The sequence below is a fragment of the Ptychodera flava genome, assembly GCF_041260155.1.
Source record: "Ptychodera flava strain L36383 chromosome 3 unlocalized genomic scaffold, AS_Pfla_20210202 Scaffold_26__1_contigs__length_13983176_pilon, whole genome shotgun sequence".
NCBI lineage: Eukaryota > Metazoa > Hemichordata > Enteropneusta > Ptychoderidae > Ptychodera > Ptychodera flava.
This window is the reverse complement of record NW_027248280.1, coordinates 10,331,413-10,355,396: the sequence shown is the minus strand read 5'-3', so window position 1 is coordinate 10,355,396 and position 23,984 is coordinate 10,331,413. Positions and strand designations below refer to the sequence as shown.

At 38.4% G+C, this 23,984-nt stretch overlaps 1 protein-coding gene and 1 long non-coding RNA gene across 2 annotated transcripts in view; both read right to left on the bottom strand.

The window, feature by feature from the left end:
- Positions 1-7,531: 7,531 nt before the first annotated feature.
- On the bottom strand, positions 7,532-11,817 carry LOC139126090 (uncharacterized). Its single transcript, XR_011550462.1, has 3 exons — positions 11,428-11,817; positions 10,864-10,983; positions 7,532-9,655 (listed from the first exon to the last, which is right to left on the bottom strand). It is a non-coding gene; the product is annotated as an uncharacterized lncRNA (long non-coding RNA).
- A 4,125-nt stretch (positions 11,818-15,942) lies between these two features.
- Positions 15,943-23,984, bottom strand: part of LOC139125730 (aldehyde dehydrogenase 1A1-like) — a 30,166-nt gene continuing 22,124 nt past the window's right edge. Inside the window, exons 10-13 of the mRNA XM_070691829.1 lie at positions 23,406-23,563; positions 20,558-20,632; positions 19,472-19,511; positions 15,943-16,553 (exon numbers count right to left, since the gene is read on the bottom strand). Of these exons, the coding sequence (XP_070547930.1) occupies positions 16,524-16,553; positions 19,472-19,511; positions 20,558-20,632; positions 23,406-23,563 (303 nt within the window). The 3' untranslated portion in view covers positions 15,943-16,523. The remainder of the gene's footprint in view (positions 16,554-19,471; positions 19,512-20,557; positions 20,633-23,405; positions 23,564-23,984) is intronic.

Below are 23,984 nucleotides of genomic sequence, written 5' to 3'. Positions count from 1 at the left end.
TTACAAATTCAGTTTTATTGAAATTATTAAATTATTCCGGGATAATGTATTTCAACATTCCTACGAGTATGCCGTAGGTAACATATGTAATCTTATTATTGGCTTGTGTGTTGCCAATGCCTGATATCTACCTACTTATCTATCTATCTATCAATCTATCTATCTATCTATCTATCAATCTATCTATCTATCTATCTATCCATCTATCCATCCATCCATCCATCCATCCATTCATCTATCTATCTATCTTGCCGCATTTGTTCAGAAATTCAGTATGTCCGTCCCACTCAAACGTGGTTTCTCAACAATTAATGCGGCTTAAAAAAGCCACGAATGTTCATCTGGCATAGGCCATATCTTCTCACCGCCACTAATACCACATATGGAATCAGATACAACATCAGCTGTCAGAGTAAGAAGCTCATATACCTCATCACACGCAAACCTGGCCCAAAACAATACGTTGCGGAGACTAAGACATCCCTCCAGCATTCATCAATTTTCAAAAGCAGGCCACAAAAAAGACACCCATTTAGCCACAAATCTCAATACCGATTGCAATGACACCAATCCTATAGCTATTTCTGCAATTTCTGCTGACATAAAACTGCCTCGCCTTCATCGCAAGCACTACGCCTCTGCCCCACAATTCGCTCCCCTCAGAGGTGCATAGGGTATTCGAACACGACTGTGTATTTATTAAGTTTAGGTCTTGTCACAGTGACACAATTGTTTCGCTTTGATCAGTCAGTTGTACTTCCGGATCCTGCAAAGTGTTCTCAGTGAGTACCCTCCTAAATCTGCCTTTTAAATCTTATTAATTGAGTTTGGTCTTCTCTGTCGTCCTGATTCACTTAAACCGAATGTCCTGTACCAAATCGTACTTAAAATGTCTGATTCCATTCCAACTGCTGCCCGACTGTGCAGTTCCAAAGATTTGTTCTCATATACACGTATACTTACCGTACTTGACAAATGTACAGAGTCTGTATGTGTGTGTGTGATTATATTGTTGTATAAGATGCATTTGCTAGTGAATAGACCTTTTCCCTCATTCACCGGGAATTGGATTAGCATATCATTTGCATGGCCATTGACCTAGTTCAGCTGCGGAGTCGCATTGCCAAGGTTCTGGCTATGCATGCTAATAGGTGCCCTGTGGTGATCGATGAAAATACATTCGAAACGTAAGAGTAGCAAATTCAATCAGCATCGAACGATATACAGAAGCGCATTGCAAAAAGTGATCAAAGCAAAGTGAACACGAAGATGGTTACCGAGTCAATGGAGCAAGAAACGGAGTCTACCTCCGTGCCGAACCTAACTCAACTGACATAAGATTCTTCACTAAGGTTCAATATTAAAGAAATCATGCAATTCTGGGATGAAAAGACGTAATAATCAGAAATTACAGCTTGAATTTTAACTCAAAAAACAAAATTTTAAATGAGAATGTCAAGCATCTACCTTAAAAATAAATTGTCATGATATGGATCAGGTATTGTGCGGAGTGGGTAAAATTAAATTGCAGCATGAAAAAACGATCTTTCAAAGATCAAAATAAAAGCAATGTGGTTGTGAAATTCGTTGTAGTCATCAGTATAACTCCTTGAAATAAAAAAAATCATTCATCTGGACCGTTCTGTGAGCGATGAAATCGCTCGTTTGAAAAGAGAAAATGATCGGCCTTTGAGTAATAGCTGGACTGGCATTGACAACTATGGCGGATATTACATGAGGATCAACACCACTTAAAAAAAGTGTATACGATGCTATTCTGTGTGTTTGTTGTTGTTGTTGCTGTTGTTGTTGTAATTTCCTATATTTCCACAATTGATAGAAGGGTATCAAGAGACAGACGGCCTCTTTGTCGAATAAAAACAACAAAATGCTTGGCAACGTCAACGCATCTACGTAAAAATCAACTGTTATGGTATGGATCAAGTAGTATGCATAGTGGGTAAATTGCAGCAACTGAGCATGCAAAAACCAATCTTTCAGTTTAAAAAAAAACAACATGTCATCAGTATAACTCTTCAAAATAAAACAATTCATTCATTTGGATCGTTCTGTTAGCGATGAAATCGCTCGTGTGAAAAACACTTGGAGAAAATGATCAGTCGTTAAGTTAGCTGGACTGGCATTGATAACTATGGCGGATATGACAACGGAATCGACACCAATTTGAAACATCATGTATCAGATGCTATTTTGTGTGATCTTTTGTTGTAATTTCATCTATTTCAACAATTGATACATGTTTATCAAGAGACAGAATGTTTCTATTGCGGAGCGTCGTTGAGGTCACCGTAATATCACATGAAGGTTTTGGGAATCACAAAAGTTTCACAGTACAGCCATATCATGTATGCATGTACGAACGGCCATGCACTACACTGAAAGAACTGAATTGTATTTTGCTATGTCTTTGGGTTGAGGTGTTTCGTTAACTTAAGCAAAAATCCTCATGCAAAATGGAAGTTTTTCCTTCACATTTCGCAGTTTGAGAGCAGGCGGGAGAAATGGACTTCACATAGTTTAAAAAGTCACTGGCGGGCCGGCTAATGGACACTGTGGCTCGGCTATTAGTAATTGTTTTTGGAAACGCAGGGATTGTGACCCAATATATAATTTGCTCACCCCTGAGAAGGGAATTATGTTCAGACAGTTAAAGTAAAGCCAAAGCTTCTGTACGTTGGAATTTTTTATTAAAAACTAACTGATGACAAGGAAAGAAAACAGCTGTCAAATATTATTGGGAACAGTCAAAGAGTCATTGTGTTACCGGCAAGGGGCCAGCTCCAGCAAGACCAATGGTTGTTGGGCTGTTTGATAGCCTAACTTACTACAAAAGTTCAATCAAATTGAAACTTGTTATATGTAAACGTATATCTGAGCTTTTGTCACACTTTAAAGCATTTTGTCTTGCCAAAGTACGCTAATATAACATCAGGGCTGCCATGTGGTTATCGAATGAGGACAGACACAATGCAGATCACACCGTCGACCACTTCGTCTCTGTCAGAAATGAAAAACCATATTTGTGAGCTAATACCACAAAAATTTTGCAAAATCATTGTGATGACTTTCACCCAGAGATTTTTTTTCTGTGAAACGGTAAAATCTCCCGGAAATACAGAAGCAGGGTTCGCACACACCAATCATACGGAGAGAATCTACGAACGTTTCAGAGGATTGGGTTTGACTGCAGCGGAAATAGGTCAAACCGGAGACGTGCATATAATAACGCATGCGCAAGCAAACTTCCGGTGACATTGAGGAGAGGGTCTATAATGTCCTCGATCGCCTGTATCTTTTCTGTATTGCTGCCGGTAGTTATTTACTTGAGTTATTACAAAACTGTGTGCCTTGTATACCGCCACCCCTCTATCAAAATTTGGCGTAGTTTGCACGGCTTCGAAATGCGGGTGTAATTAAACAAAAGAAACCGCGCTAGATTGAGGGCGCCCCTTTTCTCTATTTTCGAAGCCTGTGGCATACTTATCCTTAAGGCTTTGCTATATTGTACAAGGTGAATTTAAACCTTATTTTTTCATTAATTAAACCAAACTCGGACAGGATGCGAGTGTGGTTCAATTTAAATGTCCTTGTATAACAAAAGTCGACAAGAAGTCAGAGCTCGCTGTTATCTGAGAATTAAAGATTGCAGCTGACCAGAATACCGTTAAGACACGAAAAAGACATAAAATTTGGTAATGTTTAAGTTGTATAAAATATCAATTTTACTATAACCCAAAACGGGATTCGAACCCCCACACATTCACGGCAACATCGCCTAGCTGCTAGGCCTCACACAAAACCAGTCGGCCACTGCTTCCAACCCAAAAGAGTTGGTCACAGTAACCGACTTAGATGTTTCAATTCTGTGCAGGACCGAGCAACACGGTATGCGTAAATTATTTCCAGAATTTTACTGACTTCTTCATATTTCAGGGCATTCTTGAAGTGAATAAAAATACAGTATACTCACTCCATGACCCATTTACTCTTACACTGGGGGGTTACGGCATGCTCCACTGACTTCTTGGGTCAGCCGCTGTCTTCAAAACCTGCTCCGGGCAGTCATGCATGCCTGAGCCAGTCGGAAAAAATATATATTGTGGGCACTCAGTGAGTCACCACAACTTGTATCTAACAACATAGGCCAGTTACTTTTCTATCAGCCTTGACTACATAAGCAGTCTCGTTTAAACATGTCATGGCTGGGAACTGGGTGCCCTCTGGGGCCTAAACAAATTAGGCTTTGCCCCTACGTACATGTTTTAGACTTTGCTGCTACTTATTAGTTCGATTCACAAACCATGCATGGATTCTATCTTTGAAAATGTGCCATGGCCTCAGCGGCCGACATATTGATAGTTATTCTGAGTTGGTGGCAGAGAGTGATAAAAAGTCAATCTGAATGGTGCTTATTGGAAACCCTATATAAATCATAGACACATTTACCTAGGTGTTATGGCCTCAAATGAAGAAAAAAATTATCTTTAGTGCATTTTTAATCAAGGTTAACTTTCTGTGATTGTATCTTATCACGACAGTTATAGCTAAATATAGAGTTTTCATGATGAAAACTAACAGTTACGTGGAGTGCAGTGAAAGAAAATCCCACGAAATCGATCGGCGTGTCAAACAGGTTACATAGTATCAAACAATCGAGACAGAACATCTTCGGTTGTTTTTGTAAATTGAGACAAATGGATTATCGCTCGAGATGAAACTTCAATGAAATGTGAGAATTGCCTTGCTCTATATCATTCTATCCCAGTCATGAGTATGAGCTGGCAGAGAAATGAAGTATTGAATGACTTAAAAGCAACTCGCGCATAACAATTTACTTTGTCTGTCATCGGGATAATGACATGTGAAAGGTCGTCGGGATGCATGAACACAGCAGAGACCCTCGGTCTTCAAAGTTAACACAGTTTTATTCTTACGTGTAGAAGTTACATGTCGATAAAAATGTTTACTGCACAGCCCGCTGATAATAAAAAGCTGCTATACCAAAACTACTACCAAACTCTATGCTCTCTTAGCTTAATTGTAATTGCATATTCGATCCAACCCGTTATAACAACTCATGGTAAAGCTTAAGTATACAAAGAAATCTAGAAACAACAAGTCATCGTCGATGTCACTGTCCCCACTTGTTAATTGGTACTTTGACTACAAGTTCTCGAAAATGACAGAGTCCTATTCATTAATTGAGATACAGATGCGGCATAATGGCCGACAATGAGTTTGTACTACAGGTATTTTTCAACTGTTGATTGAGCAAGTGATATCTGAAGACAGTATTGATGGCAAATAGTAATAGTAATGGCAGTGACAGCCTTACGAAACTAAGTATCTCCGTGGAATTGGGTATTTCAATGTGCCACATGCAATCATGTATGAAAGTCATTTTTTTAAAATTATGCCCACAGGACAAACAGCGTCTGATAGCTTGTAGTCAATACACAAAGAAAACATAAGTTCGGTGTTGCTGACAGCTAAGCTAAACAAAATGTAGTGGGACAATAAACTTCTATAAAGATTTTGCGAGGTACAATATCAAGGTATTCTGGCTTGAGGTTTGGGTTGTAGCATTTTGACAGAGTCGGCCCTTTCTACCTCATTTGGATGTTTTTGATACAAACATGTTTGTTTGAACAAATTCACAAGTCCAGCCAGTGATGTATCGACACTTCAATTATTGAGGCGGTAGCAAGCTAATATGGGGTGTTTCACTTGGTTGCTAATTTACCATCAACTTTGTGTTGTTTGTCGCTGTTCCCAATTAACATATACGTGTCCGAATTCATAGGGTTTGCTCACGTCAAAATGTATTAGTCATAAACATGAAATGTATCAACCTACAGAGCGACGAAAGTTCGGTTTGTATGTATGCGGAAGTTTATTTTAAAGGAAGAAGAGCGCTGTTTTGACATATTTTCTTCTACAGGATAACTTCATCTTGTAAAGATGAGAACAGCGATCACATAAAAAAGTTTCAAAGGAGGTTGAATTCCCTCATCTGTCGTGAAAATTTCACATAATTAACACAATTTTTTAAAATTGGCATCAGCTGTACCTTCAGATTTTTTGGTTCGTGTATCAACTGCACTTGTTTCGTTCTACTCCCCCGGGCCGCAGCACGCTAGAATATCAATTTTTTTTGGCAACAAAATATGTTTATGTGTAAAGACCATAATCATCGATGACAAGTGAATTCTAGTCCGGACCTGAATTCAATTTTAAATAATAACAATGCTGACTGTACAAATACGGCTGTGTTGAAAAGCTAAAAGCAGTCTCCACTTTTCATCACACTTCAGGAGTAGAAAAGAAACTTCAGTAGATTCACAAAACGATATCATTCGAAAAATAGCCATAAGTCATACAGTTCAGTAGCTTTTAATATGTGTCTTGTGATGATTGTATAATAGATGATGAGAAAAGGGAATATGTTTATATGTCGGGGTATTTTCATGTTTTACAGTTTTGAAAGCTTTGTTCTTATATTTGTATCAGTAAGTTTCAAAATAGATCTTCAGCAAATTTCAAATAAGTTGAAGGTATGTTTACAGATTGAATATATGAAGTTCAAAAATATGTTCGTGTTTACATTTATATCAAGTTTCACCTTTTTTTCTATTTGAAGATGCTAGGTGACTCAGGTAACATTACTATGACTGAAAGTCAAAAGCTGTGTTGAGAAATTGTTTTGTTTTCACAGAACCTGATGTTTGTCTCTTGTGCAAAAGCTGGAAGACCTGTACATTTATTGAAAAGCAAGTTGTGTATGACGATATATTGTGGTATAATTTGTATGTAATACACTTTCATGATCCCCTTGTGACCTTTACATCCTGGCACTGTTGTTGGTATGGATTTGCCATTTTGAATTCAAACTCTGCAATAGTCAACCATACTATTAATTTTTAGCAGGTTCTTGAACATGAATCAGTTTTCTTTGTTAACAAGGGAGAAAAGTTTATTGTTGTATGATACCATACTGACAAAATGCAAGGAAGTTAGGTCACTCTTGGGTCATGCGAATGACCTATTCTCACCCATAAATCAGAGTTGTTTACTGACAGCCCAGTCAGAGTGTGTATTCTGTTCCATATGTGTTTTATAAAAAGTGACGCACTGTGATTTCCACTTTTTAAAAAAAAGGGGTGCTCAAAGGGGTCTCCCACAAGTTGATTTCAGTACGGCTAACAACAACTGCCATTGATCATTACAGCTTTAAGATTGAAAGTTTGGTTTCCTGTCTCTCTTAGAGTATGCCACAAAAGCTGTAGATGGGCTGCTACATACATCCTTAATATTGTGCATTTGAACAAGCGGCTGACTGTAATCTTTGTACTGTTTCTTAAAAGCAAAAGTACTTTTTTTCTGTTGACACACAGAACAAAGAAGCTGGAGCTGTTTCGTGTGATCTTGGTTAATGCCTAAAGATGTCAGATAGTACCATTGTGTTTATTACATGTTCTTAACAATAGAGAAACATAGACATAGAATACAATTTATTTTTGGTGACTTTTTATTTAAGGTAGTATGCACCTCGAAAGTGATAGACTTAAACTTTTGCTCTAACTTTCCTCAAGGAATTTTTCAATCATTCTCTTTCAAAATCGAAAATAAAAGTAGGGGGTCACCGTGCAAATTTTGGTGCATGAGAAACAAATTACCCAAGATTTACCGATATTAGAAATTCAAAATGGCCGCCATCCTTTTGTTAACTCTGACAAAAATGTAAATTTTCGAATTTCGAAAAACTAAGCCGGTAAAAAGTTGTCTTTCACCAAGAGCTTTAAAATGAATCCCCACATGTGGTATATCAGAAGAGAATTGTAAAAGTTTGAGAGTCCGAATGTCTGTCCCCGAGGTGCGTTCTACCTTACGGGACAACCGAACACGTATTGCATATTAATCAGAGATACGTTCGTCTCGAGTCCCCCTGTACGCCCCAGAGTCTTTTCAAAAGGCCCAAACATACCCATAATATTTTCAGTTGTCCCCTCAGTTCTCCCCCTCCAGAGGTGTTTGTGAACGCAACCTTAAAAATCCGAAGTCCTCGGGAAGGAATGGGGAATGCGTTACTTGGGAGGGGTTGAGGAAGGCGTTACGGTAATAATCAGAAAAATGCACGGAATATAGTCAAACCTATTATTAACTTTGAATTTGCAAACATCAATCCAATGTATCCATTTGAGAGGAATGGCCAATTGCATCGTAGGACATGTGTCTGTTAAGGTAGGACGCACCGCGAAACTGAGAGACTTAAACTTTTGTTCAAACTTTCCTGAATGAAAACTTTCATCCATTCTTTTACCAAATCAACAACAGAAGTCAGGTCAAAGTGCAAAGTTTGGAATTAGCGAAACAAATTACCCAACGTTTTGTGATATTTGAAACTCAAAATGGCCGCAAGTCATGTATTAACTCTAAAGGAGGGATTAAATTTCAGATTTTCGAAAAGCTAAGAAGGTGAAAGTTTTTTCTTTCTCCAAGAATTTGAGACTCCACAAATGGCAGATCCGATAAAAAATTAGAAATGTGAGAGTTAGCTGTCCCTTCGTGACTTTAAACCGTCGTCTTTTCAAATCCAGAAAGAAAATCAGAGGTCACTGTGCAAAACTTGGTAACGGAGAAACGAATTTATCGATGTTTACCGACACTCCAAATTCAAAATGATGGCCGACATCCCTATCTTAACTCTATTGGAATTTTTTATTTCATTTTCATTTGTATTTTATTGCTCAGGCCCCCCAAAAATGTGATGTTCCGATTACATGGTTTTCAAAAATAAAGTAGGTAGGTAGGATTTTTTTTTTTTTGTTTTTTTTGTTTTTTTTTATTTCTCAATGTACATTTTACGCGTTCAAACAAACTTCCAGTGAACAATTTCCTCATGATACGCACTCAAATTGAATACCAATTTATTAAAATATCGGGTAATCGGAACAGCATATTTTTGGGGGGCCTCATCCACCAGGCGAAGCAAATTACAGGATGAGGTACTCATAGCCCACTGCCCACTGGAATTATGAGTCAACAGCCTTGCTTAAGGGGCACAACACCCAGAGTCTCGAACTCACCATCCTCCTACAGTGAGTCGGGCACCCTAACCACTACCCCATGGTGCCTCCATTAGTAACACGGGTATACAGTCGGTGAATATTGTATTTATTTCATGAGCTTTTAAATGCGACTCAACAGGTCGCAGACCATACGTTGTATTGTAAACTTTGGAGAATCCGAAGAGCTGTCCTCAAGGCGCATTCTACCGTAAAGTTATGCAGTCACTTGAATCTAAATATGCCCATATATGGTCAAAGGGGCGTTCTTTGGTATTCAAAATGCCCATATGATGGCGCTGTTTTTAAGAAGCGCCCTCCCGCTTAAAATCTGTGATTGGTTAGATTTTCTCTTTCCATGGTAACTGTGGCACAATATGAACTGGTGATAGTAAACCTTTAAAGTGCATTGTCCCCGACTGATTTCTTCAAACTTTGTCCGCGCGAGTCTGCTCGCCTCAAAAGAGGTGTTGTTTTCCTCAGTAGTATACGCGTTGAGTCCCGTAGGGAAATTTGACAGTGACACTCGCTGCCACTCCTGCATCGGAACTGTTCCTCTCCGCAGAATCCTACAAAACGAGTTATTTAATGTAAATTCTTTGTTTCATCGACGGCGGCCTTTGACTTTAGAAATGACACGTGAGAGAGGAGCATGTTCTAATAGTTTAGTGAAAGGATGCTCGATTTTTTAAGCCGTTTAATTATGTAGAACGAAAACCATGGAGTAAATTATATCCCCCTCTATCGGCGCGTATGGACGAAAATGATTTTTTCTTAACATATAATGTATGAGGCGAAGCCGAGCACATTACGGATTGCAAAGTTATATGTAGTCCATTAAAGGGTCCATAGTTGCTATTATTTTATAGCTTTGGTAATGACATGGAATTTGTAATGTAGAAAACGTCAGAGAAAACAATGCCGGGTAATCCGATACATTATCAGTAACAAGCTGATTGGATGACGTCACAAACTTAACTTGTATTGGCAAACATGTAATAAACACGATTGGAACTAATTTGGGATAATTGGATCTCCATATTTTTCAAATTAATGTTGCAATATTACAAATTACTTATGAAAACAATACTAAAGTGTATAATTTAAAAAGAAAATTAGATGAACTTACACTTGTACACTTAACCGGCTTTACATCACTATCCAATTATCCAAAATTAGTTCTAATCGCGTTAATATAATAATGGTTGAACAATGTCGATATTGTAAAAGTGGTAATCTTAGTAGCGCTATGCATCGCACACGGTAAAGTTCCCTAAGAATTGTCGTTGAATTCGATCAATCTACCATTGTGTGTTCTCAGTAGACAGCTGACACATATATTCCCTTGAAACACTCTCTGTATCGTGTGCAAGATACATGTATTAAGGTAGAATGTGCCTCCGGGACAGATATTCGGACTCTCAAACTTTTTCTATTCTCTTCTGATATACGACTTGTTGGGGCTCATTTTGAAGCCCTTGCAGGAAGAAAAACTTTTACCGTCTTAAATTTCCTTTTTAAATCGGAAATTTTATTTTCTGAATAGAGTTGACACAGGGATGGCGGCCATTTTGAATTTCAAATATCAGTAAAATTTGGTTAATTTGTTTCTATCATATCATAAATTGTACGATGACCCCGATTTTTTATTTTTTTGATTTTGAAAGAGACTGGTTGAAAGATTAATTGAGGAAAGTTTGAGCAAAAGTTTAAGTCTTGGACTATAGAGGCGCATACAACCTTAATTGTGGTTGTAGCTGTTTGGCTGAGAGCTTACCGTAAGTACAGTTTTGCTCGTCGCTGTTATCCGGACAATGAATGGTACCATCACATTGGTTGAACGGTTTTATACAGTGTTGACCGCCAGCACATTGAAAATCACCATCGTAACAGGGCACTGTAAAAATGTGTTTCATTTTTGTGTATATTATAAGCGCCATGAGAAAATGACAGAAATTAGAAAAAAATAATACCTTTATGAACTAAAATGAATTATTTTAGTGTAAACACATTAGTTAAACATATACCCTCACAACGCAAATTGGCGACTCTTATATCATTGTGTGTGGGACAAATAAAATAGGCGCCCGCTTTATTCTCTGTCACCAAACGTACATATAACATAGTGTTAGCTTAAAAGCCTTTTACAGATTGTTTGCAGCCGTGGCCGTGTCAATTTGGGATTAAGTTTTCCCTTCAAGCTGAATTTTGCTAGTTTGTGGAACTCGGTAGACATATCAAGTTAATGTACTTTTATTTCTGTACCCCTTTAAAGCACATCTATTTGGTCAACTGAGCGAACAGCATTTCACACTGGTCAAATGCGTGAAACATGACTCACCGTAGTACGGACGAACGAGGTCGCTGTCGAACACCAGCAACTCCCTGTGGACGGTGTTCTTGACGGCCGAGCGTCGGATCATGTTCGTGTTACAGACCGTGACGGTGGGGAAGGGCAGCTGCTCGTCGGTTACCAATTTGATCTAACGAGGTATCGATTAATAACGTGAAGTCTTCAAATAATCGACACAAAATGTGTGTGTCATTTTTGCTTAAGGCTTATATCATACATTTATACGCAACAATTCTTTTGGCTGGCGATTGAGCCATTGTCTAAGAACCTTAGGAGTCAACAAAGAAAAATAGAGCAGACAAAATAAATCAGTCGTCTGTGCTATTACTGTAACCTGGAGCACCATAGCCCTTCTAGTACGAGGGAATATCCAGATTTTTTGGAGGTAATCAAATTGACAGTCACGTAATCCTTACACTGGGCAAAATGCTTGATGTACAACAATATATACACATATACTGATTCTATACATGTAAGTATACACGTTCGTATACTAATAAAATGCAAAACTACAGTGTACGCTTAGTGTGCAAAGATTTGCGTTACGTATACTCTTTATCTGCATAGAAATACGCTACGCATATCAACGTATTGGAATGTTCTACATACAAAGATATTGTGTTCCGTATACGTTAATATACGCACAGGGCCTCATAAGGTTAAGTCAATATTACAGCGTTTTTCTTTCTTTTTCAATGTTACAAATAATCCAGCTGAAGAGCACAACACTTGTGTAGCTGTCTTTTGTGTAGCGTGTATTGGCATGTATAGTGCGTCCTCGTAAATGTGACCTTTAGTTCCGTGACCTCTGGGCCCGGCTCTGGCCATGCCTACTTCCTGCCCTGCCCTCGCTATGCTTACTGTACTAATTTACGAGTGCCGCCATGGCAGCCAGAAAAATCACTAACCAGATTGTGCGGCTAAAATGGGAACTGGCGTTAACTATGTAGGAGATGCCGTGCGTTGTAGTCCTACTACCGAAGCCTTGAACTTGAGATTTCCACGTGCGATTGCCACTGTCCGGTCCAGCGGCAGTGCTTCCCCTATCGCCGGCGTCTTTGCTCAACGAATGCCGACCACTCCTGTGAGCGTTCCCCGCCATCGGTGCGATCTCGTTGTGGAGTGAAATAGCTGATACGGACACTTCGTTGTCCATGCTGTCCGTATTGTGACTGTGCTATGCTGTTACGATGGTGTAAGAGAACTGATAGACAGACATGGAACTACAGATAGAAATGAGAGAGAGAGAGAGAGAGAGAGAGAGAGAGAGAGAGAGAGAGAGAGAGAGAGAGAGAGAGAGAGAGAGAGAGAGAAAGAAAGAGAGAGAGAGAAATATTCAAATCAAGTGCACAATACCTTTCTGTATATAGTTGATATTAAAACTAACCATACGTATACAATGTGACTGCCCGGATTTCACAACGTAGGACAGAATGGTGGATAACGTAAAATGTCAACCCGAAAGTTTTACCCGACACCGCTTCTTTTAAAAAAATACCACGCGGTTCTTCGGATTCAAACATTTTGATCGACTTGAGACAATGGACGACATTTGAATGAAAGTAGCATAAATTGTTTTCACGTTGCAGTGAGTTTCATATAGATGACAACAGAAAAAAAACAACACAAACAACAAAAAATAAAAAATAAGCTTATGACTCAAGTTTCTAAACTACAGCTTGTATAATATTTCGTTAAAATATTAAACACTTGAGAATGTTAATGTTCATATAGGTGACTCCACAGGCTTGCGAGAATGATACGTCCAGTCGTTCGTCGGCGAACTGAGAAGCAGAGAAAAGATCACCGTTCGTAAGATTCATCGCGTTTGGCAAGACGAGGAAGTGTGACGCAGCTGTGTTCGACGTGTACATATCGTTCAACGTCAACTTCAGCAAACAGGAATTCCGTCCTATCTGAAGTGGCCCGTGTGTCAAGATCTTCCAAATTGACGCAAAGAAAATCAACATTACACGCTCTCTATACATTGGCGGGATGTCACGCGTCCGTGGACGCTAATTTCGAAGATCATGACACGTGCCTGTTTGTAGTCGAAGCCCACAGTGATACTTACTAGTTGTGAGAGCTGTGACAAACGACAGCGTTGCTGTGCTTTCACGGTCGGTTACCTCTTTAGGTGCACAAAAGTCGCTAAACTCCATGCAATAATCCGACTAGGAGGCGGTTGTAAAGTCATACCTCATACAAAAGCCCTCGTGGCGCTTACTACCAACGAGAATTAAAAACACACCCACAAAGCCACCAGACTCAATGAAATTAATGCATGACGCTTAAAGGATCATAATTAATCATCATACTGAATAATTTATAGAAATTTGCCCGTCATTCTCATTTTATCCCTTTCATGCAATTTTCTTAATGACCTTCCTACATTTATGCCAATAATATTAAAAACTTAGCTCTTTCACTGCGGCACTTTTCATTTTATCTGATGTTTACGTGACTGTATCGCGTACGCTTCGGGGAAAAAACGTGTAAAATTGGTCAAAAGTCGGATTATGAACACAAGCGTGATGGTACTGTTATTCAGAATTTCACACGACCTCGCAATCAGGGTCTAACATAAATAGATGCCCCGCCGTTATCTCCGTAAAGCATTAATATTGTACACGGCCACGCTCTACCCTGACTTTATCAAAGTTTCGCACATTTACATATTCATTGATGCCGCCTATGGTTGTTTCCGAGACGTGTGCGGTTCATAGTTACAGTTGCGGGTATGACGTCACGGTTTAGCTGTTCGCGCCTCTTAGGGTAACCAGGTGAATGGTTGTTGACCGACAAACAAGGATATTTTTGATTGGGTTGTTTATCTAAAACCGTACCAATGTCCTCTTCAGTTTTATTTGGGAGTCACAGGGACGGGATTCTCTCATACAGTGATGAAATTTCCTTGATCCCCCATAAGTTAAATTGCTGAAATCGTTCACAAGGATCATAACACATGTGAACTTGAAAAACGTTTAGGTTTCAGCTGAGTGTTCACTTGTCCTAACGAACAAAGAAGCAGAGGGCTGGAGACGATGTTGCAGTCTTCAAATGCAAATTTCTTGCAATATCACTGAAAGTCAAAATCAATATACTAAGAACTTCGTCTCAGGCACCGAGAATTACTCTCAGCGCAGTCCATCAGTACTCTCTCTCTCTCTCTCTCTCTCTCTCTCTCTCTCTCTCTCTCTCTCTCTCTCTCTCTCTCTCTCAGTAGTATTAAGATGACCTCGTCATATTATCATTCAATAATTTCATATCACGTGACAAATGACTCCTGTCATAGTGGACAACAACACGTTTGTTTACGAGAAGACCTTTACATTTACAGGGCTTTTGTGCTCTTCCACGCATAAAGGAAATGAATAATTAAGTACAAAATGTTTAACAGGTCACTATTCTTAACTGATATCTTTTCAAAGTGAGAGTGGTTTTGCAAAACTTTACTTTTCTCGATAATCTAAAAAAAATGATTCTGTATTGCAAAACACTGATAGAAGTCAGTTATATTTCGTTGGATCTCTGAAAACGTTCAAGTAACCATTACAAACACCCTACTGACGTCAGGTAATTGTGTGTTCGGTCACTGTCACTTAATGTGTTCAGTTTTGTTTCACAATGTTCCGTTTGCATTACAATCCTCTTAGTCTCTTCCAGTACTGCGATATCTGTCATAAACCATGGTAACCAGCTACCTCCAGGGTGCATTGTACGAAGTTCAGGGTTCAAAACCTATGCAGGTATTGACCCCGTTATAATTTTGGATGACAGAATTGTAGCGAGAAAACAATATTGGTGTCATCATAATACATGGTAGACGACTAAAAACCATTTAACATTTCAAAGGGACTGATTATTTTACAGAATGTCTAGCAGAGAAACAGAAGGAGACTTGCCTTTCTATCCGTATGAACATGTATTTAATAAACTATGTATGTATGTATGTATGTATGTATGTATGTATGTATGTATGTATGTATGTATGTATGTATGTATGTATGTATGTATGTATGTATGTATGTATGTATGTATGTATGTATGTATGTATGTATGTATGTATGTATGTATGTATGTATGTATGTATGTATGTATGTATGTATGTATGTATGTATGTATGTATGTATGTATGTATGTATGTATGTATGTATGTATGTATGTATGTATATAAAAGTGTGGCCGCGATGATTTGAATGAATGCGACACAAGGGAGTTTCACCCGGGGCTGTCAATCATTTTGTATTTGCTCTACGTGACTGTATACACAGTCCGCCTAGCCTCTGGTACTGTGCAAGGATGTCAAGTCGGTTAATCCGGTAGAAACTAAACTAAATCATAACTTCGCACACTCAAAGGTACCGCGTCCGATCGCAAGGAAAACCTGACCTGGGAAGCCAATTTCCAATTAGGTTAGTACGACATATAAGAGACTCAAGAGAAATGTTTGAAAATGATTTTTTTTTCCATTCACCGACTTTAATCAAGACTAGAAGGAATGACAACTTTTAAAAGTTACTAGCCGTAATGTCTGTTACATAATGTCGACAAATTTCAAACATCAGTGTTACCGTAAAATACATAGTCTGACAAGTATCAGTATATTAACGTGAAGCGTGTTTATAACATTTCAAGATACGAAACGGACTACAAAAATTTTGTTTTCCTTAAGAGAGGGGTTTTCATCAATCAATATACTAAAAACACACCAGGATAATAAACCTATGCGAACCAATTAATTGTAGATTGTGATGTCTTGACAGTGAAAGCACTAACATCTCTTCTTTAACATTAAAACTAAACCACGACCTTGACAGTCTTAAGACTCATAGGGGTTGATTTTCAGACTGATATGATATAGTGTAATCACAAAACTTTCAAACGTCTTAAAAAAATCACGATTAAACATTATTCTTCATTACGTAAAGTGCAGTAAAGGATAGATTTCGGAAAGATCTACAACTTAGATGTTTTTAAATTTTACAATATGTATGCCTTAAAACAAGTATGTTAAACATAATTATGGTACATGTGCATCGCTAGATTGGTACAAATTTTGTTTGGTTGTTCCCTCTGCACATCTAGCAATCCTGGGACAATTTTACGGTCACCTGCAAGATGAAAAAACATCATGTAAGCTTACTTGTGGAAAGCAGACCTTTGTATTGAAATGCTGAAATGGATGGAAATCATATGATACCTTTCAAAGTTGTGTACTCTGTGTGGGATTGTTTACGAAGCAGGATCTTTTGAGTCCAAGTGATGGAGACAGAGGCGTCGGCTGTATTTCTTCAAACTTTATTACTACAGCTACGATGAACTACTGCTACAATAACATAATGTATCAGTGGGTGGATAAGTGACGACCAGATCTAGTGGTGAGCGATGTGCTCTGAGTATACGCATACGCAGACACTAAACTGTACATAAACATATACTAAAGTAAAGTGGCTTCTTCAGGCTGTGATATAGCCGATTTTGGCGGGAAAGTAAGAAGTGTCTTCGACTTTGATTGGTTAGAGATGAGTAACAAGTCAGAAAGAATTAAAAATATCTGTAAACACAGGATATTAGGAAGGAACTGAAGAGATGACAATCTGTCTTCATTGTCAAAGAATTAAAAAGTAGCTATCTTTGTATAACGTTTCTCAACATTCTCCCGCCCGACAGAAAAGGTGTCAAGTCTAAAATTAGAAAAATCATCGTAAAACTAAAACTCGAGAAAAAATGCAGAAAATGAAAGTAATTGAAATATTGAGTAAAATGACTAGATATCATATAGTGAGTATATATGAGTATATAGGGTCCATTAAATAGTGTCCAATATATATTGTCCGATATATAAAGTTCACATAGTGTTCAGGTCTTGTATCCTACAAACACGCAATGGCTGCTGCTGTAAGTGTAAAACATCGTTGACCTTTACTAGGGTCAGACAGAATTGTGTCCGTGTCATTGTTGCTGCTTGGTAACAATGTAGAAGTGTCTGCCTTCAGTGCAAGGGGATAAAGTTTCACAATAGGACGATTAGTGAGTCCGGTCGTAGTCTTGATTTCCGCAGATCGTATCATTCCATCTTTTCCGTAGTTTAATTTCTCCACGATGGCTAATGGCCACTTCATTCGTCGTCCAGTGTCACTGTGTATTAGATCAACATTTCCGACCTTGATTTCGTTGTCGGTAGTTCCGTTTAATTTGTGATGTTCACGCAAAGCAGGTAGATATTCTTAAATCCATCGACGCCAGAATTGTTCTTGTGATTGAGCAATGCGTACATACCGTTTGTTCAAGTAACTGCGATTTCCATAGGCTGGGTCCGAAATTTCGTCGTCGTCGTATAGTGGGTGTGGCACGCCTGTAAGTGACCGTCCTTGCAGAAGGTGAGACGGTGATAGGGGCGTCGTGTCTTCAGAATCCGTGTACAAGTATGTGAGAGGTCGGTCGTTCAACATGGTTTCAATCTCTGTAACAATAGCGTTCAATTCGTCGAATGTAACGAAGGCACCACCGGGTACTTTCTCTATCGCGTTTTTAGTCAGTCCGATCTTGCGTTCCCAGAAACCTCCGAACCGTGGGGCGCGTTTAGTATGAAGGACCATTGTACACGTCGATTAGCTAAATAGCGTTTCACATCTAGGGCGTTGAACAATTTCCGTATTTTATCCGCGGCGGATAAATAAGTAGAGGCGTTGTCCGAAATCATCTTCGAGGACACATAGTTCTAATTCTTTCTGTGACTCATCTCTAACCAATCAAAGTCGAAGACACTTCTTACTTTCCCGCAAAATCGGCTACATCACAGCCTGAAGTAGCCACTTTACTTTAGTATATGTTTATATACAGTATAGTGTATGTGTATGCGTATACTCAGAGCGCATCGCTCACCACTGGATCTGGTCGTCACTTATCCACCCACTGATACATTACGTTATTGTAGCAGTAGTTCATCATAGCTATAGCAATAAAGTTTGAAGAAATACAGCCGACGCCTCTGTCTCCATCACTCAAAAGATCCTGCTTCGTAAACAATCCCACACATTGTTTTTGGTTCCGAGACCAAGATATTAGGAAGGAACTGGAGAGATGACAATCTGTATTCATTGTCAAGGAATTAAGGCGTAGCTATCTTTGTATAACGTTTCTCAAAATACTCTTTATTAGTAAAACACTACCAAACCATTGCTAAATTTAGATCATTTTGACATTTCACAATGACTATCTTATATATTGTACAGAGCAATCAGGAACGAGGGAGTCATTTAAACGAACTTTTCTGGTAGGCTTCTGTTTGTGAATGCGAACGGCAACTGAAGAAAAAACAAGCATTATTCTATTTAGAATGAATGCAAATTCATACAATATGCTTTGGTCGGTGTACACTACAGAAACTTTCCCTGTTTTGTCTCCCCTCGCCAATAAAGATACATTCTATTCCTTGACTATATTTATGGACCCTTTTAATTGCTATTGAGAAATATATTTCATAATCGTAATTGATGTACATGATTTTGATGTGTCAATAATTACTCCTGCCCTTTCATAGATCTAAGCTGAAATCACCTTGATAGATTAAACTCCAGCACATCTTTTAAGCACATAATTCTTTTCGACAGCGTGTGAGATGATCTGGGATCAGCAAGAACATATAGCATCCACATGTATTGATAAGCAATAAAGCACACCAAGCGACGGTATACCACGAGATTTTGACCAGTTCCGACGACATATATGCACGAGCGATAGCGAGTTCAGATATTAAGTGAACTGGTCAAAATCGAGTGGTATACCGTCGCTTGGTGAGATTTATTGCTATTATATCATAACAGTATATTAAAATTCTGGCGTTGAACGTCAAATAATGGATTTTTACTCAAGCTGAGAGCTCACGCGTATATGCCAGCCGTGGTATATCGCCAATATACCACGGTTCTTTCTGCGTCTCAACCAATCAGATCGCTGTATTTGCGCCATCGATATGCTGGTATGATATAACTTGTAGTATAACATATCAATTTTTCAAGTCACTTACTGTCTTGGTTTTGGTATATTCCCGTAGACCACATTCGCCGCTGCAAAATTGAAAAAAAATGACCATGTTTTAATTGCTACAATTGCAGGAGCATTGTTTTGCATGGTATTCGACAAATGACAGTGCTGCTGTCTGCCTAATAGAGAACCTTCGGTACCACGGTGGTTCATAGAGTTGAACAGAATTGTAGACGATTCACTTGCTTGAAAGACAATGCTTACGAAGGTCAATATTTCGGTGATTTTACATTTTACAAATATAAATAAATGTTAGGGCCAATCGATGGTTGTAAATTGCGACCAAGTTATCCCGAGGGCACCCAATTCCTGGTGAACAAGTAATGTTAACAAAAAAAACAGCGAGTTCTGGAGTGTTCTGCCGATTGAAAAAAAGGATCGTATCATTATGAGAATTGATGCAAACAAATTTGTCGTATGCAGAGGCGCTGCTGAATAAATGTAAGGTAGTGCCAGTGACAGTTTGCCAAGATCATAACTCCCATTGCAATGGGATGATGTCAACACTGCAGTTTCATAAGACATGAAAATATGTGTCTGTAGGCTTACTCTATCTATAGTGAACCGGCTGACCCACCCTTCTGCTTTTGAAAGCCGCGCACGTTTTTACAAAATCTTTGTTTGCTTATGGTCCCAGATGTTTGCTCTGAACTCTAGCAAAAATATTACAAATGTAAATTTTAGAGTAATCTGTCTGTTTTTCAAAAACACATAGTACGCTATCTGGATATGGTTCCACCGTGCAAGATGAACATATTCATAGACAATAGGTTTTTGATAATAGCGTTTTCCCGTAATTCTCTGTTTAGTTGCGACCTGTCATGTTCTGTCATTTTGTAAAGACAGCAGAGGTATTGAAGGCTAATGTGGCATACAAGGGAAAGAGAAACCCCTCTGATTCTGTTTACTTGATTTAAATGCTGATTCGTGTGTGCACCACTCCTGTGAGAGCAGAGTGTCAGAGGAAATACTCGCCATGGCAACTTTCTTGTGAATCTTTTCGTCATAGTATACAGATATTAAAGGGGTTGAACACATTGAAGACCCCTTTTTTCCAAATGATACTTACAGGTCTCTACTATCAAACGACATTTTATTGCCGCCAAAAGGTGCTCCGAATTGAATAATGCTGTATGTGTTCACCCTGGAACAAAAAAAACCCCAATAATTAAGCAAACGCATTGGTCCGTGTAAAATCATGCCGTACACTCACTCAAGAATGCATGTTTTAATGTTTCTAAATCTATCTTTACAGAAATGTTGGATAATGTCTAATGACATTAAAAGCGTCAGTTGTCATGCACTAAAACTAATGTAGTCATTTCAAAGGAAATCTGGGGAATCTTTGACCAACTTTTTACACTATGGAACAGTTGCCGTGAGCTTTTTTGTGGCAAAGTTTGAGTCGCTAACTGATGGGCTATCAATTGTGAAGTTATTGCACGCTCTAATGGGCGAAGACTCTTAGCAAGTCCATGAAAGGATATGAAGAAACGCGATGAAGTTTTTATGAGATAAAAAAATCCCTCTATATTGACATTATTCTGAATTTATCAGCTTGTATTTGAATGATTTTAGTATGCACTGTAGATGTGAGATCTACTCCAATACTTTGATCTCTCTCATCTGATTAATGTTCCTTACTGATAAAAAAACTGATCCCTTTGTTACAAAGGTCATTCACTTTGATATTATCAAGTAATATCTACACTTATAACCTTTATCGAATGACCAACAAGGCAAGAAATCACAAACAAAACCATTAAATGATAATGATATTGACGTAGCAGTGTGAGGGGCTCTGATCATGCATGAAGTCCACATGTACAGGCTATGACATGAGTTTATATTTTACTTGCATGTAAATGATCATGTACTTGAGAGATATGTTTACGAAGACAGGGGAAGCAGAGGGGAAAAGGAAGAAGGGACGACACGGGGTAGTATGTAACATCTATTTATAAGACATAACGATGTTTCTATCTTTGAAGACTTTGAGCCACTACTCTGTTTCCATGTCTCGACGTACACTCCCTAGGTATTCCCCGAAGAAAGGCGGTGAGCAGTTACATCCTCTCATTGCGATGCATTATTCTATCTAGTAATCCAAAACTTCTCACAAACACACACGACGTGGAAGACAAACATGTAATATTAACATGTTAACGTGTAGTACTTCATAGACTGCAAGTATGATTATTGACTATAAGGAAATTAAAACACGGCCCTAGCCTGATTGCTCTCCTGGGAAAAACTACTATACTTGCAATATCACCAGACATCAGATTTGTTTGCTTGTTGAATATTCAATTGCATCATATTTGGTAACAAAAGTAATACACTCATATTATCTTTAATACCAGTAATTCTAAAACACTACGTAATTTGGTCAGGGCTGGGATCTTTGTCGACTACCCAGGGTTAACGAGTCAGGGTATTCATTATTGTGTGAGACAGCTCCAAGAAACACGGACGCACAGTAAGGGAGACTACCCACAATTCCCTTGATTTGTGATCACTCAGACATTTTTTTGCTAGAGGCCTTTTCAATTTTATCAGTTTCTTAACAATTTTTAACTTACAATTTAAATTCAGGATTGTTTGTTAAAACTATGTTCCAAAATTATTGATTATGTTTAAAATTCAATAGAGTGAATTGAATAAGAAGTCGATGTTTGCAGGTGCTAAAAATTGCACACTTTTCAAGATAAAGTTATCAGCAACTAAGATGGTCTCATCACACCATCTGTCAGACATGCAAATTTCCTTTGTTACGAACATTAAAAAAAGTCAATATCCTTTCTTTTGCCAACACAGGTGCAACTTATTCCCTTTGTTTCCTTGAAAATATTGTGTAGTGCTGTCAAAAATCTATGTCGAAAAAATTACAAAATTGCTATCTCCTCCGCGGAAAAGTGGTTGATCTTCTCATAATTCCCAGGGAGAAAACAGAAAATTATGATTATCAGAACTATGTTGCCAGGATTTTGAAATATGGACCGAGTTGTTCAGTGTACAGAAGAAATTTGCTTCAGTTCTGTGAGTGATCTCCGTGTGTACAGATCATGGGGAATAGTGGGTAGTCTCACTCACTGTGGGACCAGGACTAAATTCCCAGTCGGAGATACAGTCGTTGCGCATGTAATTTGTTCAATATCATAATCGAAAAGTAAGTCTAAAGAACGTTAGATGAGTATTGGGGAAATCAACCGGTAGTAGAGTCATAAAACATAATTGCGACAAACACTGTGTGCCAGGCTGCCTTTTAGTACATTTAAATCTCGTCTCCTTTATAAAGTTAGTTGGCAAATCACAAAACAACAGCGAAGACTACCTGTACATAGCATTCTGTGATCAAGATTTCCACCCAGCAGCATTACACTTAGAGCATCCACGGAGTAAAACATTACACTTAGGGTACCAATGCAAATTGATATTTCTTGTCAAAGTTACAATTATACTAACAACTCTTACCAGATCTCTACACCTTAGTGTGATTATTTTTATTACATATATACATCATCCATACTACTTCAGTCCGGTCGATAGTTGGTGAGAAATTATCTACATACTTAGCAACGCAGGCTGCACGCAGCTGTATAACTTAAACAGGCGAATGTCTACTGCTCAGACTGATTTTGGAGTTGAACAGCTATCAAAATGCAATTTATTCCAGGCTCTAACTAAACAAAAGAACAAGGACCTAGCACGATTGACTTTAGATTCAAGTGTGACTCAAATGAACCTCAACGTATATGACGGGTCAAAGACCACAGGTGCATGTCTTGCGCTTCTGCTGTAATTCTATACACCAAACAATAGAGCATAAGAGCCAGAGTGCAAGATGTGCGCTTGTTTGCAAGATGGGGAAAATATAAAGAATGTGTAATGTGATATGGTGTTTGATCCAAACTTACCATACAGTTCCTGCATCAATGGAATTTGAGACTTTGATAGCTTTATCAATATCCTTTGTGAAGACTGCTGCAGCAAGGCCATACTTTGTATTGTTGGCTCTCTCAATCACCTCGTCAGTGCTTTTAAATTTTAAAATGCACTGAACTGGACCAAATATCTGTACGAGATCAACATAAAACAACGATAAAGCTCTCATTGTTTGTGTCACAGTGTTTCAAGAAATATCAAAATTACGATAATTTTATTTTTCAAATTTCAGTGAGCAATATTCAAAAAGGAGATAAGCCAATAACGTCTCCTGATTGCCCGTCGCAGGACACACTTTTCTTTATTTGAAGTAACTGAATCTGTTTAACTTTCATTGGTACAGATACACATAATTAAAAACAACGATTAACGATAACGCCGTCATGTTCACTACACATATACTACATGTACATATATTGACCATATTTCATCAGGTAGCTTTGACCTCAAACGAATCGATTTCAAATACAATCGCGTGAGCTATGGCTGGGACCCTAGCAATAGTAAAGTAAAGTAAATTGGGTCATAGATATGTCATGTAATAATGTGAA